This window comes from Cryptomeria japonica, chromosome 11, assembly GCF_030272615.1.
Source record: "Cryptomeria japonica chromosome 11, Sugi_1.0, whole genome shotgun sequence".
NCBI classification, from domain to species: Eukaryota; Viridiplantae; Streptophyta; class Pinopsida; order Cupressales; family Cupressaceae; genus Cryptomeria; species Cryptomeria japonica.
The window spans coordinates 461489534-461507993 of NC_081415.1; the positions used below are offsets into that span (position 1 = coordinate 461489534).

The window sequence follows — 18460 nt, forward strand, 5'->3', positions numbered from 1 at the left end:
TTTTCCTGCCCATAAGTGGTGCCATAAGGTCATTGTTAAGTTTTATGATCAGATTAGATAGAGACTAATTCAAACACAATTGCACAGTATATACCCTGGGAAAACCTTCCTCTTGAAGGTGAAAAACCCAGCAACAAATGTCTTATAATATATTAGACAAGATAGCAAGATGTCTTTACAAAATGCTTCACACTTTGAAGCTATATGACAGAATAGATTCACCCTACATCCCAGTAGATGTAGCCCAAACTTCCAAGGAATGATATATTAGTTCTATCAGCTTATATGTTAACACGATCTGCTTAAGGAAGAATTAATCTGCTGAAGGATACCAATTTGCTGATGAATGAACACGATCTGCTTGTGTGTAATCTGAACTGCTGAAGGATGATGATTTGATTCGATGCCTTGTGAAGTGAGAGGAAACGGATCTATATATTGTTGGCGTCTATTTTATCATAAACCGATCATTAGAATAAAGTACCCAAAGATAATTTATCCTCTCTTGAACAAAATCGCCACATATGCTAAGATTGCAAGAAGATCATATGGCGATTCCAAGGTTTCTTTTGTCAGGTCTTGACGTGTGGATAAGCTCAATGGGCGTTGTGATATGCCGGTAATACACAAAGGGACTTATGCTTGGCTCGTTCAATTCACAATGAAGGTTTAGACAACGAAGCTCTATCATTTGGGACTTGGATCATGAAAAACTGAAAAGGAGACCAGGGTTTAGAAATTCTAATATATTCCTAGGAATTCAAGAGACGGTACTGACCAGGTGATCTCAATAAACCACACTTTGTTCCGCCTCACTTAAGACAACTTACACAAAGTGGATGCAATCTTCAAGGGATGTGCTTATGATCGGAAGTTAAGCATACACAAAGAAAAGATCAAACTAACTTTGCACAGTGAGTGAAAATCATCCATTCACCAACAGTATGAACGAAGAAACACCACAAATCAATACTTATCAGATATTTCATTCATCTAACAACGTAAAATAAAATCTAAATAAGATGTTGAGGAAATTGAAAACCTTGCTAATCATTCAGATAAAAGAGATTACAAGGCCTTAAGAGAAAGTACACAAGCAACATATTATCCGAAAATGACCTTCTTGCAACAATATTTCAAAAGCCTCACTCTCCAAATGAGAGGAGGCAACCTTATAAAGGAGTCTAGAAATTATGAACGGCCGAGATCGAACAATGATCAAGGGCTCAAATTAAAAGTTTGAAACCCTAATTAGGGTTTGTTACAACTAACTACCCCTCGACCAATGAGAAAATTACATTTGGGGACACTTGTCCTTCTTGCTAAATATGAACCAACAATGAAAATAGAAGGTTGTTGCATTGTGAAGTGTGCCCTCTAGAAGCTTATGTGGATAAGTTAGGTTCATTGAACCTGGACATGCTGACTTGGAACAATCTAATTGGTTGGAAGATGACAAGGCACCACCTCAGCATGTTGGATGTCTTCCCCGAATTCTCCAATTTGTGTGAAGAAATTGTCTAAGTATGGAAATTTGATTCTTCTTGTCGCCATTTAATTCTGATTAGGAGCTTGTCAGAGATGAGATCCTTCAAGAAGTTGGATCTTTCTTGATGCTTTGAGATTCTTTCAAGTGCCTTGAATTTGGAGAAGAATTCCTCTATGCCTTTGCCATAATGGAGGAATTTGGAATAGTTTTCTTAAGTATTTCCCATAATTAGCCAAATTTTGGCCATCTTCATGCTCGGACGAACCTTGCTTGTGGACTTGTCTTCAATTCTGAATTTGGCCTAAAACTCCATTTGTGTTTTCTGCAATGATCCTGCCTCAACCGTCATCTATGATCTGCAAAACCAAAAGGAAATTGAGTTAGGATTCTATCTTTGAGTGTAAATTTTGAAGGTTAGCAGCCAAGTGTATCACAATTTTACTCTTTCTCCAACACTCAGCACTTTAAAGGGGATTTTTCAGAGCTTGGATATTTTGAAAATCTCAAGAAAAACCCTTGAATATAACTAAACTCAAGAAGTTCATGTCTGATTTCAATCCAAAATCAGAACTTGGGAATAAACTGAGTCCAAGAAAATTCGATTAAGTTCATTCTAACTGACTTATAGGGCAGAAAATGAGAAAGAAGAGAAGGAAAATCCGTTGTATTTGTTCTTTCTCCTTGAAAACTTTCGAAAAAATCAGGTTAGAAACCCAATATTCTGTTCACAAGACCCATTTTTACCTTCGAAAGAATGAGAAAGAAGGGGAAAGATGCTGCCAAGGAGGTAAAATCAGAAGTTTAACTCAGAAAATTAATGAATTTGCCCTCCAATCAATCAAGGTTCTTCCAAAATCTGTGTGCAAACTTGTGGAAAATGGTTGAAAACTCAGACTTATACTTGAAATCTCTCTCAAAAACCCTTTCAACCTGCACAAAACCTCTTAGAAACTCTCTCCTCTTGCTATCCAAAACTCGAACTTCATGTGAGAAAATGAAAGAATGGAGTGTGTTTGTATTGAAGTTCAAATTCTTCATTTAGAAGCTCGGAAATCTTCCAAAAATTTGTTTCTATTCAGTCTTTAGTCTTCTGAGTTTGCAAAGAAAGTTTCTAAATTGAATTTGAGTTGAGTTGTCATCTCCTTGCCAAGTTCAAATTGTGAATCTCAGTCTGAATGGAAGTTTCTATTTTGGTTTTCAGTTTATGATTCGAACTTAATCTTCTTTCTTCTTTGAAAAACCTTCTAATTTGGTCTCAGTTCAAACTTCATCATCAAATCTTGCCGACATCACTCAAGAATATTCCTTTCTCTCCAAACTTAGCATGTATCTCTCTCTTGGGCGGACTTATCTTAACTTGTTTCCAATTGCATTCAAAGCTAGGGCAGACTTTGCACAACTTGTGCGCCATCATTCATATGTTGTAGGGCGGACTTCATCACATTTAGGAACTGCTGGTTGCAAGGTAGGGCGGACTTGCTAGCTGTTAAGAACCTTGACACATGATTCAGGGCGGTCTTGGTTTGACTTATGCACCACCCTAATTGTGATGTCCTCCATTCTAGGGCGGGCTTTGCTCTAGTTGTTACACTTCAGTTTGTATGTTGAGGGCGGACTTTGACACATTCATGCACCTTATGGGCGGACTTCAAGACACATGTGCACCTCATGTTGATTTTAGTGATCAGATTAAGAATAACTTAGAAATAACACGAAGCAATCACACAAAAGAGACAAGACACCAAGAATACCCTGGGAAAACCTCCCTCTTGGAGGAAAAACCCAGCATCATCCAGATCAAAATCCTTTAATTATGAGCAAATTAGTACAATGAAGATCAGATCACTTATCTGATTAAGTCATCAACCTAGTGCAGAGCTTGCCCAATCTAAATCACTGATGGGCAGGCCCTGATTCGCTGATCCCACAAGTAGGGTTTCGGCACCACAGAAGAGGATGATCGCTGCTCTAAATTAGTGAGTTAGACAACTCAATATCACCCAGCATAGTCGCCCATAATTGGCACAAGTCTGCTCCACAATGGTGATCAGATTCAGGTCTGGAATGGAGCTCAGAATGATCAATAGTTCGCCCAGATATAAGGTAGATTCACAGCTCAGATTCCATACTAATTCGCCCAGCCACAAGAACAGAAATTCGGCAGAGTATATGAGGTTTGGATGCCCTAGGACAAATTTGCACTCCTAGATCAGATTCGCTTCAACAAGAAACCAATTCGCTGAAGTTCGCTCACACTTGATGAATATCCTTTTGCTGATGATGATGATTGCAGCTGGAAGCAGATCACATAAGGTAGAGAGAGATATATTCGCTTGTAATTGATGATTTGTGATCCTCAAATCATCTTACTTATATATGAATTCATGTCAACAATAAACCTTGGTTGGCCTTGCATATTCTGGTGCCAAGATATAATTTTGAATTTACAAGTTACATATGGGTCAGGACCCATATACAATTTACAAGTTAAATCAATTGCCCAAATAGGGCCTGCCCTTTTTATTACAAGTTACAAGTATTGTAATCACTTAAGTTATTACAATATATATATTTGCCATCAAATAATTTGAACTAGCTATTTAATTTCAACACCTCATACTTGGCGGGGTTTAAGAGACTTATGCACCTTCACTTAACCAAATTTCTCTATCCTCAAGGCAGACTTCATAGAAGTCAAGAACTTCATACATGGGCGGACTTGGTAGCACTTAGTAACTTCAAGTCGCAAGGTAGGGCGGACTTTGATGATGTGCTGCACCATTACTCTTCTCTTGGGCAGACTTTGCTCAAGTCGTGACCCATCACCTTCATGATGTGATTTCTTCTAGGGCGGATTTTGCTTAGTCCATGCACCATCACCTTAACCAAATTTCTCTATCCTCAAGGCGGACTTCATAGAAGTCAGGAACTTCATACATGGGCGGACTTGGCAGCACTTAGTAACTTCAAGTTGCAAGGTAGGGCGTACTTTGATGATGTGCTACACCATTACTCTTCTCTTGGGCGGACTTTGCTCAAGTCATGACCCATCACCTTCATGATGTGATGTCTTCTAGGGCGGATTTTGCTTAGTCCATGCACCATCACCTTGCAGATTGGGCGGACTTAGAGAGACTTGGGAACCAAAATTCATGTCTTTGGGTGGACTTTGTTGAGTTCATGCCCCTTGACTTGGCCGTATTTCTTCATCCTGAAGGTAAACTTCACTTGATTCTTTTCTCAACACCTCCAAGGCGGACTTTACTTGTTTCATGTACCTTGTAATCACTTCACTAGGGCGGACTTTATCACTTCCTTGCACCACGGTGAGGGCAGAGTTGGATCATCTTAGGCACCAAAATTCATGTCTTTGGGCGGACTTTGTTGAGTTCATGCCTCTTGACTTAGCCATATTTCTTCATCCTCAAGGTAAACTTCACTTGATTCTTTTCTCTACACCTCCAAGGCGGACTTTACTTGTTTCATGTACCTTGTAATCACTTCCCTAGGGCGGACTTTATCACTTCCTTGCACCATGGTGGGGGCGGAGTTGGATCATCTTAGGCACCTTTCATCTACAGCATAGGACGGACTTTGCTTTCTTCATGACTCATGGTGGACTTGGTGAAGAATGTGCACCACTTGTTATCTCTCTAGGGCAGACTTCATTGGAGTCGTGCACCTTGATTTGAAGGAGGGCGGACTTGGTAAGACTTGAGAACCATCTTCATATGCTACTTCCTTCACCTTTGGGTGGACTTTCTTAACTTCATGCACCTTATATTCAATCAAGGGCGGACTTTACCAACTTTGTGCACCAAAACTCATCACCTCCAAGGTGGACTTGGAGAAAGTTAGGAACCAAGACCATACTTCCCCACCATGAGGGTGGACTTTGCACAAGTCTCGACCCTTTGATCAAATTGCTATGCGGACTTGGAAAATCATAGGCACCATGTGATCAAAACTCAAAATCTTCATAACTTGTGTAATTCCTGTCGGATCATCTTGAAATTTGAAAACCATACTTCATTCGTCCCTTGAATTCCTCATGATCCCTAAAATTTAGGAATTTGTCTTTTTCGAACAAAACTTGAATTTTGGAGGAATTCTCAATCATTTTCAATGTAACTCAGAGTCGACAGTACAAACCTGTTGATGTGTTATTCATGCACATGCGAACACAGAATAAAATACCTAAAGGTACCTTATCCTCTCTTAAGCAAAGTTTCCCGACTGCTGAAGATCTCGCCGAAGGATCAGTTGAGGCAACTCCAAGGTTCTTGTATGTAGGTTCTCTACTCGTGGATAAGCTCTTTGTGGTATGATGTGATTTTGCTGGTATCACAAGGGGACTTACACTTGATGACTAAACGTCTGATTTGCTTTGAATATTGCTAGAACACAAGATTTCACTAGCAAAGATTTTTTGAAAAAAAGGAAAAAAGGATGAGGGTGAGGGAAGGATCTAATTCTGACACTAAGAATGTAGGAGCAATGATTGATCTTTGATGAAATTCTAACTAAGTCTTGTTTTGACATCCCAGGACCATCTCCACAAGATTAGTGCGATCTTCGGAGGAAAGCTTTATGATGTTCAGATCATCGCTACAGGCATAGACACCATCAGGCTGATGCATATCAGTGAAGAAGCGACAATTGAAGTTAAGCTTAAGCTGAATGATTCCAGTTGACTACACAAGGCAAGTCTGCAATCAACAAACTACTAGTAGTATGGATATACAAATTTCACGATCAATCAAACACATTTCTTCCACTCATCTAATAACATGAAATCAAATCTGAGAAGTATAGAGACCATGCAAATTGTTGAATCAACCCATAGATTTCACCATTTCTTCAATGAAGTTTTACAAGCCTTTTACAACAACATTTTGGCAACAATCTTTGCCTTCTCTTTTTATTCTACTCTAATTGCTATACTATTAACTGACTTATTCACTATTTCTAACTATTCACCTTCTAACTCCTGACTAACTATTGACTAACTATTTGCCTTTACAAATGAGGAGCCAAGGCTTATATAGTGCCCTCAATATGATTCAATGGCTCAGATCAACTTGAGATCAATGGCCGAGATTTTACAATGAAAACCCTAATTAGGGTTTGTTACAACAACTCAATTCTGGCCAATAAAATAATTGCATTATTTGGACACATGTCTTCTCTGGAATATTCGACCAATGGATAACCGGGGTAGGTACATCGAAGTTTGTGCCATCTCCAATGAGTCAGGTACATTGAATCTGGACACGCTAAGGTGGACCAATCCGACTAGAGGAGTGATGACTGGGATGCCACCTTGTCTGACACTTGTAACTTGGTAGATGCTCAATTTGATGATGCTAAGAAGCTAACTTCAATTAACCCTTCTGAAACTGTCTGCTTCTTCAATGAACCCTTGCTTTTACCTCCTTTGTCTTTGATGTGCAGGATGGATGGTGTACCTTTCCTTCAAATGCTGGACTGGAAGAGGTCGTCCCTGATGACGCTGGACCAGAGAAGGCCGTCCTTGTTGATGCTGGATTGGAGAAGGTCGTCCTTGTCTTGGCCTGGTCTTCTTTTAACTGCAAGACAAACCAAAAGATGATTAAGGACTCCTAATAGATTTATTTCAACCTAGTATTTTCTACCTTAAATCATCAACAAGAAGATGTTAAAATGAAGCTTGCTCAATATTCTCTCCAGGGACAGGCCCTATAAGGATTTCGCCCTGGACCCTCTGGAAGGGTCAGGAGCGAAATTTGCATTCCTGGCTCAAATTGACCTCCTTTCAACATTACCTCACAATTAGCTCCTCGCCTGGCCCCAACAAGGTTAAAAAATAGTAGTTTCAAAGGATTTCGCTCTAGACCCTCTGGAAGGGTCAGGAGCGAATTTTGCATTTTTGGACAAATTCCATCATGTCTCTACTCCAAAGTGTCTTCCAAGGCAAGCATACGCTATCCTTCTCCTCACCAAAGGCTAGGAATCTACAACCTGACCTTCCTCATGAGCAATTTGAGTGAAATTGGGAATTTCGCTCTGGACCCTCTAGAAGGGTCAAGAGCGAAATTCACCTTTTAGGTCACAACTCTTCTTTTTCTTCACTTCAATTCATCTTGCAGGGCAAAGTAACATCATTTCAACCTCAACTACGCCTTAGGACTCCTAGTCTTGACTTGACACAAGGAGGAAATAGGTAGATGAAGAATTTTGCTCTGGACCCTTTGGAAGGGTCAGGAGCGAAATTCACCTTTTAGCTCAAAATTCACACTTTTGAAGGTCAAACATCTTTCCAAGGCATTCCAAATAGCTTTTCTCACCCTAGTCTAGGCCTGACTTAGCACAAAATTTGGAGGATAAGATGGTTTTTAGGATTTTCGCTCTGGACCCTTTGGAAGGGTCAGGAGCGAAAATCTTATTTTAGGCTTATTTCCTCATCTTTTCAACTCCAATCCACCTCCAAGATCAAGGACACATCGCCTCACTCCTATCTAGGCCATAAAAACCAAAAACTTGACTTGATTTGGAAGTAAAAAAGGGTGATCCTTGGAATTTCGCTCTGGACCCTTTGGAAGGGTCAGGAGCGAAATTCTCATTTTGGCTTCAAAATTTGCATTCTTGGTGACTAAAATTCACTCTAAGGCAATCCAAATGACTTCTCTCACCCTTGTCCAGGTTTGACTTTGCTCAAATTTTGGAAGAAAAGATGGTTTTTAAGATTTTCGCTCTGGACCCTTTGGAAGGGTCAGGAGAGAAAATCACTTTTTACGCTCATTTCCTTCACATTTGATAATCATTGATAAGTCAAAGCTATTTCTAAGGACCTCTCCCATCAAAACTCACCTTAGTTAGCACTAGGCTTGGCACAAAATTGGGAAAAAAGGTTTTTTTGAGAAAATTCGCTCTGGACCCTTTGGAAGGGTCAGGAGCGAAATTCTCATTTTGAGCTCATTTCTTCAACTTCAATGATTTCTAGCAACTTGAAGTCACTCTTAGGGACATCTCCTTCTTGATTTTACCTTAGCCCACACTTGATCTAGCACAAAACTAATAGCAAAGAGAGGTTTTGAGAAAATTCGCTCTGGACCCTTTGGAAGGGTCAGGAGCGAATTTCTTATTTTGAGCTCATTCCTTCGTTCTTTCAACCTCAATCAACTTCAAAAGGCAAGGACACACCTTCTCACTCCCATCCACGCCATAAAAACCAAAAGTTTGATTTGATCCAAGGAGAAAATGATAGATTTGAAGAATTTCGCTCTGGACCCTTTGGAAGGGTCAGGAGCGAAATTCACTTTTTAGACCAAAATCATCATTCTTTCAAACCCAATCTTCATTGCAAGGTAAAATCTTATCTCTCTTCGCCCTAGGAACAAGGTTTTAACATTTAAGCTCAAGCAAGGTAAAAAATATAGGCTTGTAAGGAATTTCGCTCTGGACCCTTTGGAAGGGTCAAGAGCGAAATTTCCTTCCTTGGCTAAAACACCCATTCCTCAACTCTTTCAAACGTCCTTAAGGGTTTCAATATGCCCATTCTCTCTTTCAACATACCTTGGACATCAAAATTTGGCCAAATAAGGAAAGAAATGAGGTCTAGGAGGATTTTCGCTCTGGACCCTTTGGAAGGGTCAGGAGCGAAAATCTCATTCTTGACTTGATCCTTCATCTTTTCAACTCCAATCTTCTTTGGAAGGTAACAAAACATCATTCTTCACCCAAGAAACAAGGTTTGTGGTCTAAGCAGGGTCAAAAAATAGGCTTGCAAGGAATTTCGCTCTGGACCCTTTGGAAGGGTCAGGAGCGAAATTCACCTTCTTGGCTGGAATCCTTCATTTTTCAAAGCTTTCAAACATTTCCAACGTCCAAACATGTCCACTCCTCCCTTCAAGATGCCTTACAAATCAAAATTTGGTCAAATAAGGCAAGAAATGAGTCTTAGGTTGATTTTCGCTCTGGACCCTTTGGAAGGGTCAGGAGCGAAAATCACCACTTGGGCTTGATTGTTCATTTTTCAAACTTCAATTTTCTCCTAGAGGCAAATATAGATCATTTTCCATCTAAGGAGCAAGGTTTCAAGCTAAAACAAGGGAGCAAATGAAGTTTATAGGGAATTTCGCTCTGGACCCTTTGGAAGGGTTAGGAGCGAAATTCTCCTTTTGAGCTAAAATCTTGATTCTTCAAAGCTTCTAACTCCCTCTCAAGGCAAAAACATACCCATTCAACCTCCATCAAACCAACGCCTAGCCAAAATAAGATAAAAAACAAGGGTTATAAGGATTTTCGCTCTGGACCCTTTTCGAAGGGTCAGGAGCGAAAATAATGTTTTGACCTTGATTCTTGATTTTTCAAACTCTAATCTTCCTTGGGAGGCAAACATTGGATACTTCCTCATGCATCTCCATCTTGATCCTGACTTTGGCTAAGGGAGAAATTAGTGTTTTCAAGAATTTTGCTCCGGACCCTTTGGAAGGGTCAGGAGCGAAATTCACATTCTTGGCTAAAATCTTCACCTCATCCACCTTTACTCACCTCCTAAGGTTAGAACATGTCAAGACACCCCCAAACATGCCTAAGGAACTATGAAATTGGTCTTGACAAGTGATAAATTGAGGTGCACAAGGATTTTCGCTCTGGACCATTTGGAAAGGGTCAAGAGCGAAAATCATGTTTTTGGCCAGCTTCTCACTTAGATTCACTTCATTCTCCACCAAACTTGATCAAATCAACTTCCTTCTTTCATTATCAAGATATTCCATCACCCAACTGGGTCCAAGCAAGGTCAGACTAGGTTTTAAGGCCAAAGGAAGACAAAAGGGAAGATTTCGCTCTGGACCCTTTGAAAGGGTCAGGAGCGAAATCCCCATTTGAGGCTAGCTTTCATCATCTTGAGGTCCAAGAATTCCTCTTCAAGGCAAATATGTATCAAAATTTACCAAACCATGCCTTAGAAGCTCCTAACTTGGTCAAGCTAAGAAGCAAAATAGAGGAAATATGAATTTCGCTCTGGACCCTTTGGAAGGGTCAGGAGCGAAATTCACCTTTTGAGCCAATTCCTCACATACTTTCTCCTCCTCATACCTTGGACAAACTTCATTAGGCCTCCTTTCCTCATGATCATGCAAATTTCTCCTTCAGATTGACATATAGCTCTAGTTTTTGTGGAAAATAAGGTTTTACATGAATTTCGCTCTAGACGCTTTGGAAGGGTCAGGAGCGAAATTCCCACTCTAGGCTCAATTCACCCTCAAACTGGCTTGACTTTGTCCTAGGCTAAAACCTGGATTCATTCCTTCCATATCTTAGCCGAATTAGCTCAACCACTCACTGACTTTCAAAAGATAGAATTCCCTCATCACGATTCAATGACCTCCTGACACCATCAGCAACAAGAGCAGAAACTAAGCTCAAGGGAGACTTTGAAAGAAATCCAAATTCTGCAACATCGCAGACTCACCCTGACTTAAGCAAAGCCTGCTATCCAGTGATCCCCTTGGCGACACTCATCCTGGAAAGGCTAACAGACAAAACCCTAAAAGACCTAGAAAACAAACCCCAGAAGGCAAAAAGCAGGGGTCCCTATTTGCAATGGGGCGATGTGTGAATACGTCACAACAAAACCCTAGATCCCCTTTCCAAAAATAGAAAAAGCAAGCATCCCTAAAAGATAGGAAAAACTTTCTAAAAAATAGCCATTTTGGGGATCATGCTTAAAGTGCCCAAAACGAAACTTCATAAAAATAGGAAAAAGCAAAACTTTCCAAAAATAGAAAGTTGTTCAAATCCATTCAAATTAATTGCAATCTTCGTCCTTCGGCCTTTCTAGGCACTTTGATGGTGTCTAGACTCTACTCTGACTTGGTTTGCACAAATTGACTTATGACTTCAAAATTCGAACCATTCAAAACTAACAAAACTTGGCAACACTAATCCCAGAAGGTCACAAGGCTCTAACAAAAACCCTAGAAAGCAAGAAAAAAGGAGGGTCCCCACTTGCAATGGGGCGATGTGTGAAAAAAGGTCACAACATATACCCATACATGGGTGACGCCAAACAACACGACTTCTCCAAAAGTCGGCTTATCATTAATCAACACGCCTCTTCATCAAGAATCGGTTACATTACAACTAACCCGACTTTTCACCAAGGGTGGCGGGATTAACAATTAGTTATATATATGTAAATATAAAATTGACAAGGATATATTTATTAAATCGGTGCACATAAATGCTTATAAATTGATCCTATAAAAAGTCTAAGGCTGATAGGCCAATTAGACATTTAGATTGGCTATGTCGGCCCATAGAAGGAATCCGACCAAAGCTATAAACATTAACAGTCATTACTTCCATGCATGGATATTCTTTGCACATAATACTAGTGACAATATGATCTACACTCCATCCCAGATCTGACTAGCACAATATATAATTCTTTGCTGCAGTTATTAATATCATTTCATGTTCCTTCTGTTACTAATTTATTATAAGTTGTTAGTGAATGGGTACCCTATGAATTACAAAATGGTACTCGAGCCTTGAATGTCAAAAGTCTATGGGAAAGAAATGTCCAAGGTGCAACTGAAGATTGTCAAAATGCTTATGGAGGATGAAAATATGATTTGTAAAGGCCAATTATTTCCTTGCAGCAGAGCAATACTTGGTTTGCTCAAAAAAGATGACAGTTTTCACAGAGATTTGACCTGAAAATTGAACAAGAAACCATTTCTCCGTTTTTGCAAATGTGACCATGAATAAATGTGTGATTGAATGGTTTATAGAAGATAATTTAATTAGTTTTGTGTTTTACAATTTACATACAGTGCATGCTAAAATGTTCAAAAGAAGACCTCCTTGCGCAGCATCTAGGATTTTTAAATGTATTATGAATCACAGCTTTTTAGTTGGATGTATAAACCTCCTTATTTAGACAGTCTGTTTACATTTAGTGAAGATATTTCAGTTGAGTGATATGGATAATGATTTATTAAATTCTGTTGACATGATTAATCCTTGTGCTTATTATGCAATAGAGAATTCATGAAATTCAATAAACCATACCAGTCAGAAAACTAAAATTAACGGTAATCTAAAAATCTGCCATAAAATGTTTGATTTCCTATTGGCTAGGTGACCAACTAACTGTTACATCACGTGATTATTTTTCTAGTAATCACAGAACTAACAAAAAGAGCTGCTAGCCTTGCACATACCGGTTCACTTCGGCCTTCAATAGATTTAGTCAATAAGTTTGAGCTCCCATCATCAAGCAATATTCGTACTTGTACAGTAGCTGTGGAAGCTAAACTAGCTGCAGCAGCTGCAGCTTGGGCAGCAGCAGCGGCAGCTTCTCTAGCTTTTTTAGATGATCCTCCTCTGGGAATTATGGGCATTCTAGGTGCTGCTACTGTCTCTACCAAAGCATATCGATCACGACATGTATCCCAAGCAAATAGCTTTCCTGATCCTGAATGAACAACTGCCCAGTCACTAACTCTGTACACAGAGAAATAAGGAATATCTGGCCATACTACTGAGACATACCTGCAAAGGAAAGTAGTGGGCAAGGTCATCAATAATCTAGATGACAAATCTCATTAAATCAATCAGAAAATAATATTTAAATTTACTAATAGTGACACTAGTATAGACCACCAACAACAATTCCAAATGTAGCATCAACCAACTTCATAGCAGTACAAAACTATCAGGAAGAAATAACAATTAATCATCTCATACTTCCTTTCACAAACAACAACTATTTTCATTATTCTTGTAACTTGTCAGTTTGCAGGTACATGCTTTTAACATAATTACTTGGAATGAAGAATAATACTGTTTAAAAAATTTCAAGTCATTTTAGGGGTTTATTTCTGTAACTAAAACACCTATTATTTCAATAGAAGAATACACGAATTCCATGTACCCTTAGCAATTACTTGACTTTAACTTGGGGGAATAAAAGATTGAAAAGGAACGGAATTTTATGGGAAAAAATGAGTTAAAGATTTAGTTAATTATTGAAATTCCCATATGTTAATCCATTGCAACGTTTTAAGAATAACATCCAGAAATACTGGGTGAATATGAAAAGATAAAAATAAAAATCATATAATCTAAGCTAGTATAAATTGTTGTTGAAAATAAGAAGCATATTTTCTTCAACCTAAGATGAATGAAGAATATTAAAATATGTTCCTGAATCTTTATGCACAGTGCATATGGCATTTTTTCACTAAAATCCAAAATATTTTAGATATCGCGAATGCATCTTCATTCAATAATTATTCTCTCTTAACTTTGGAGCCCTCAGCATCTATGCCTTTTCCAATCATCTCTAAAGATTTCCTACAGATATTTGAGTCTCCCCTTAAGAAAAAATTATTCAACCTTGTTCTGTAGCATCTTTGGATCACTACATTTTGCATTTAACCATGAAAAGTCACATTTCTAGGTTTCCACTTTGCAGTGCCTGTTTGAGCTTCAAGAATACCCAACATCTCAATATTCCTATTACAAGAACTAAAATCTTTATGTAATATCCCATTTATTAGAACCAAAGTTCCCAGACTCACTAAGTCCCAAGCCAAGCTAGGCCATCCAAGAACTCAACTGTGAGTCCTGATATAGTTTCCGCTAGACTCAACAGGAATTGTAAGTCTTGCGCCTGAAACTTAGCCATACAATCTCAGTTAAAATTCAGAAAAATGAAAACAACAAAATATTTTTAAACCCTACATATCCAAAATAAACACTTTCACATTAAAGAACATCACTTGCAAGTTGCAATGAATGCCAAAGACAAAATATGGGTAAAAGAAAACATCATAGAAAAGCAAAGCCAAAAGCTTTGAGAAGCACATGGTGATCAAAGTGCACAGTTCCATATTTCTAGCAGCCCATGATGCATTTGGAGGAGCCCATGGTCCGTTTCAAACATCAAATTTGAAAAGGCATGTCTTTCTTTGAATCTTTTCCTCTTTTTTTGTCATTTGGCATTGCATTCTACATATGTTTTTTCTTTTTCCATTTGAATTCATAGAACAAGAAACAAAAAGGGATAAATGAAGAGAATTTCCTCTTTTTCCCCCTTGTTCCTTAATCCATTTCATTCTAATTTCTTTCTCTCTATTTATCTACAAATTACAAAGATTAAATATTTTCTCTTTTGCAACCTAATTGCAATTTACAAAGAGGGTAAGAATGAGAAGTTGATTTGCAATTACTGTCAAATGAAAATTAGTAGGGGAGGCATTGATCACCTCAAAATTTACCTTGCACGTAAACAAGTGCTTCTTTGTGCACACAAATATCATTTGAAGTTATATGCAATGTCCAAACTCCATTAAATTCATTTTAAGGGGAAAAAACACCTTAAAAAGAGACAAAGAGAAGAGAAGGCAAATAGAAGTCAAGGTAAAGGTCAAGGAGACTCTTATACTTTTGCAATTCCTTTATTCCCTTCTAGTTTGAGCACTAGCTTTGGGCCTAGAGCTTGCAGATTTGCACTACTTTAAGTTCCCAACTATTGCTTAAGAGTTAAGACCATGGATTGAAATAGAGATAAGCAAGAAGTAGCAAACAGCAAAAAGAGCAGTTGAAAATCTTTGGTCCTATCATTCAATTTAGTTTTAAGTGACCAAGTAATTAGTTCTTATTTTTGTATTAAAGTATACTTTTTGACTCTTGAATTTTCAAATTTAGTGGCTTTTCCAAATTTACAATATCTCTTTTAACTTACTTGTTTCAAATTTTTTTGGCAAAATTGAGTGGATGCTATTCTTGTTTTTGGAGCAAGGTTCAAAGCCCCTAATGATAAGAACGTAAAAAGCCCAATTTTGAATGAAAAGGTGGCAAATATGAGGGTCATTATTGATAACCAGAGTAAGTTGTCATAAAAAAAGCATTATTCAATCATGTCTAGTGGTTAGAAAAATAGGAGAAACAAGGCATTGTTGAATTTTCTTGTTTCTTCTTCTAATGCTACAACTTTCCTCAAGTCCGTTGATACTTTGGGGAAAGAGAAAAGTGTGAATTTCCCTTGTGAGATTTTAATGGAATTCATGGTTGGGGTGGGTGATAATAGCATTGTAAAAATCATTAGAGATAACGTAGAAAATTATGTTGTTGCAAGTAGATCTGTCATGTAGAATCGCCATCTATTTTTTGGACTCTTCATTTTTTGTCAATGCCTTGAACTTATATTGGAGGATCTTGGCAAACTTCCATGCTTAGGTCCTCAATTAAAAATACATAGAGGAGTTGCCTCATCTTGGTGTAACCCACTCTGCAATAAATGTTATCACATTACAATCTTTGTTTCAATCAAAGGCTAATGAAACACGTTTGTTAAAGAGAGATTGCAATCTTCATAATCAAGAAACATTGCAAGAGTCAACATTGTTGACTAGGTCTTCAATGGGCAAAACTTTAGGCTTCCAACTAAATATATTGTCGCTTTCAGTTCTTATTTTGTTTCTCTTTTGCATATTTTACTAGGTTTATGGTGTTTTTTTAATAAATTTATGTTCTCTTCTTGAATCCAACTACTTATTTATGTTTTTTTAGAGTTCAAAGAGCCTTGATTTACCCTCTTTCATGTTGCTGATGGGGAGAATCCTACAATTGGTTGTGTATAAGGGAAAGGAGCCATTAGAGTCATCTGTGGTGGGGTGGCTGACAAATATCATCTGATATGGAAATCATTGATCAATGATGGCACCATCAGCTTCATAAGCCTTTACATACAGCAGGCTATTTCTCATCCAGCATTAGAATTCCATCTAAATTTCCAATTCAATGAGGATTAGAGTGAGCACACAATCATAGAGAGAACGGAAGCATATTCCTAGCTTAAAGCAACAATTGGCTATCAAATTGAGAGCTTCAAACTCCAGCAAGAGGCCTCTTTGCAAAAGATATAAGTAAGGTAACTCAGATAACATTGTAATTAGGTAAAAGTTGATTAAGGTTGTACTTTCAAACCAATGTTACCAGCTTCTTAAAAGTAGCCCCTCAAAGTTTGGACCTGTTGATGTGTTTTTTATGCACATAACAATACAAAATAAATTACCAAGATAATTTACCCTCTCTTGAACAAAATCACCTCAGATGCTAAGAATGAGATCAACTAAAATGATTCCAAGGTTTCTACATGTCAGGTCTTGACGAGTGGGTAACTCAATGGTTGATGTGAATTGTTGTGTTTCACTTGGGGACACGCAAATGTTTGAATTATCATGAATGATGCGGAATAGGTGTGCTGACAACTTAAGATTTATCAATATGGCTCTAGATTTACTTCTTACTAAAAAAAGGGGGAAAAAGAATAGGGTTCAGGAAATCTATTCTAAGCCTAGGAATGTAGGAAATGATGAATGGATCTAGTGGAATCAAACAAGGTCTCACAATCAGGTATTGACACAAGCTTAGTGCAATCGTCTAAGGTATACTTAAAGATTTTCAGGCTATCACCATCAAACGTTGACACCATCCAAGTTGATGCTTGCCAACGGACACGTAATAGTTGAAGTTATGCTTACTCAAATTCCAGTTGACCACACAAGGCGCACTTACCAGCGGCAAGAGGCTAGTGGTATGGACTAAGGATTCCACACAAATAAATTCAACAAATCTTCCACTCAATCTAACATACATGAAAATAAATTCTAATCTAACTTGGAGGAATTGAGAACCATGAATGCAAATACAACACTTGAAGAGCAAAATCACCAACAATTGAACAATGATTAGGATTCAAATAGTTGTAGCATATACCAACAATTCTACAAAAACTCTCTCTTACAAATGAGAGACAAGGAGGCATATATAGAGTCTCTTACAAAATGGATGGCCCAAATTGATCTAAGATCAACGACCGAGATCATGCCAACAAAACCCTAGAATTGCCCTAATTAGGGTTACATCAAAAATGGCGCCACCAACATATGGCCCAATGAAAAGATACCTAGTCATCAAATAAGGAATCTTCTAGAAGATTCCTCCTTGCATCTCTCTCTCTCCTAGCATACTCCAAGAATCTAGCCAATACTGAATCTAACTCCTCCATGGAAATGCTAGGCAAGGTATCCTACTGTAAATCAATCACGTCCAATGAATCTGAGCAAGCATTAAAAGTGTTCTCCCATTCTGGCATAAGCTTCTACGAACTATGAACATGAATCAACAAAAAGACCAAGTCATCTATCTGACTCTTCTTCAAAGAGTCCAACTGGCAAAAATACATAAATTTCATTTTGTCTCTTAATTCGGCTAAGTGTAAACCACTAGCATCCCTAACATCAACACCCAATAATTCCTCAATTGAGGCAAGGATCTTCATCTGAATGTCCTAAATTAATCCTTCCATCTCCATACAACTCGACTGGGCGTTCTCATAAGTTGATTTCTTCACGGCTAGTGAACAATACCAGCCATGGAAATCATATCTGTCTCCACTGTGCACAATGTTCTCGCTAACCAAGGTGGAATCAGGAACCTTCTTCAATGCCTGGAGGCGTGGATTAGTCTTGTCTTGAATAGGCCGGAATTCTTCCCAAACTCCCTCCAAATACTGGATTTTGAATACAAGCCTTGTTGTCCTATCATATACATGAACAAACTGAGTAAGGAAATCATCTGCCTGCTTTCTTGTGCTTTCAATCCACTTTTCCACCTCTGAGTGTGTACCTCTCGCTACCTCACAATGTGAATGTATTCCATGGTCAATTGCAATAGGGGAAATAAGGGTGGGATTTTCACGCCTTGTCCCTGCAATATACTCTCTGAGTCTAATATTTTCTTCTTTGTACCTTTCTTTCTCCGCAAACTCTCTGCCTAACCTTGCATCAATTGCCTGGAGGTTTTCACCAATCTCCTGGAATTCCTGCTTTTTGGATGTACGACCAAGGGCAACTGAAGTGATCTGGAAATTCATAGGAGTAGCAATGTCCGCTGTCACGCCTGCAATAG

At 38.4% G+C, this 18460-nt stretch overlaps 1 protein-coding gene across 1 annotated transcript in view; it reads right to left on the minus strand.

Annotated features, from left to right (window-relative positions):
- LOC131068261 (uncharacterized) overlaps window positions 1-18460 on the minus strand; it is a 197981-nt gene that overhangs the window by 72165 nt on the left and 107356 nt on the right. The window contains exon 12 of the mRNA XM_058003441.2: window positions 12703-13033. Coding sequence (XP_057859424.1) covers window positions 12703-13033 — 331 coding nt within the window. The remainder of the gene's footprint in view (window positions 1-12702; window positions 13034-18460) is intronic.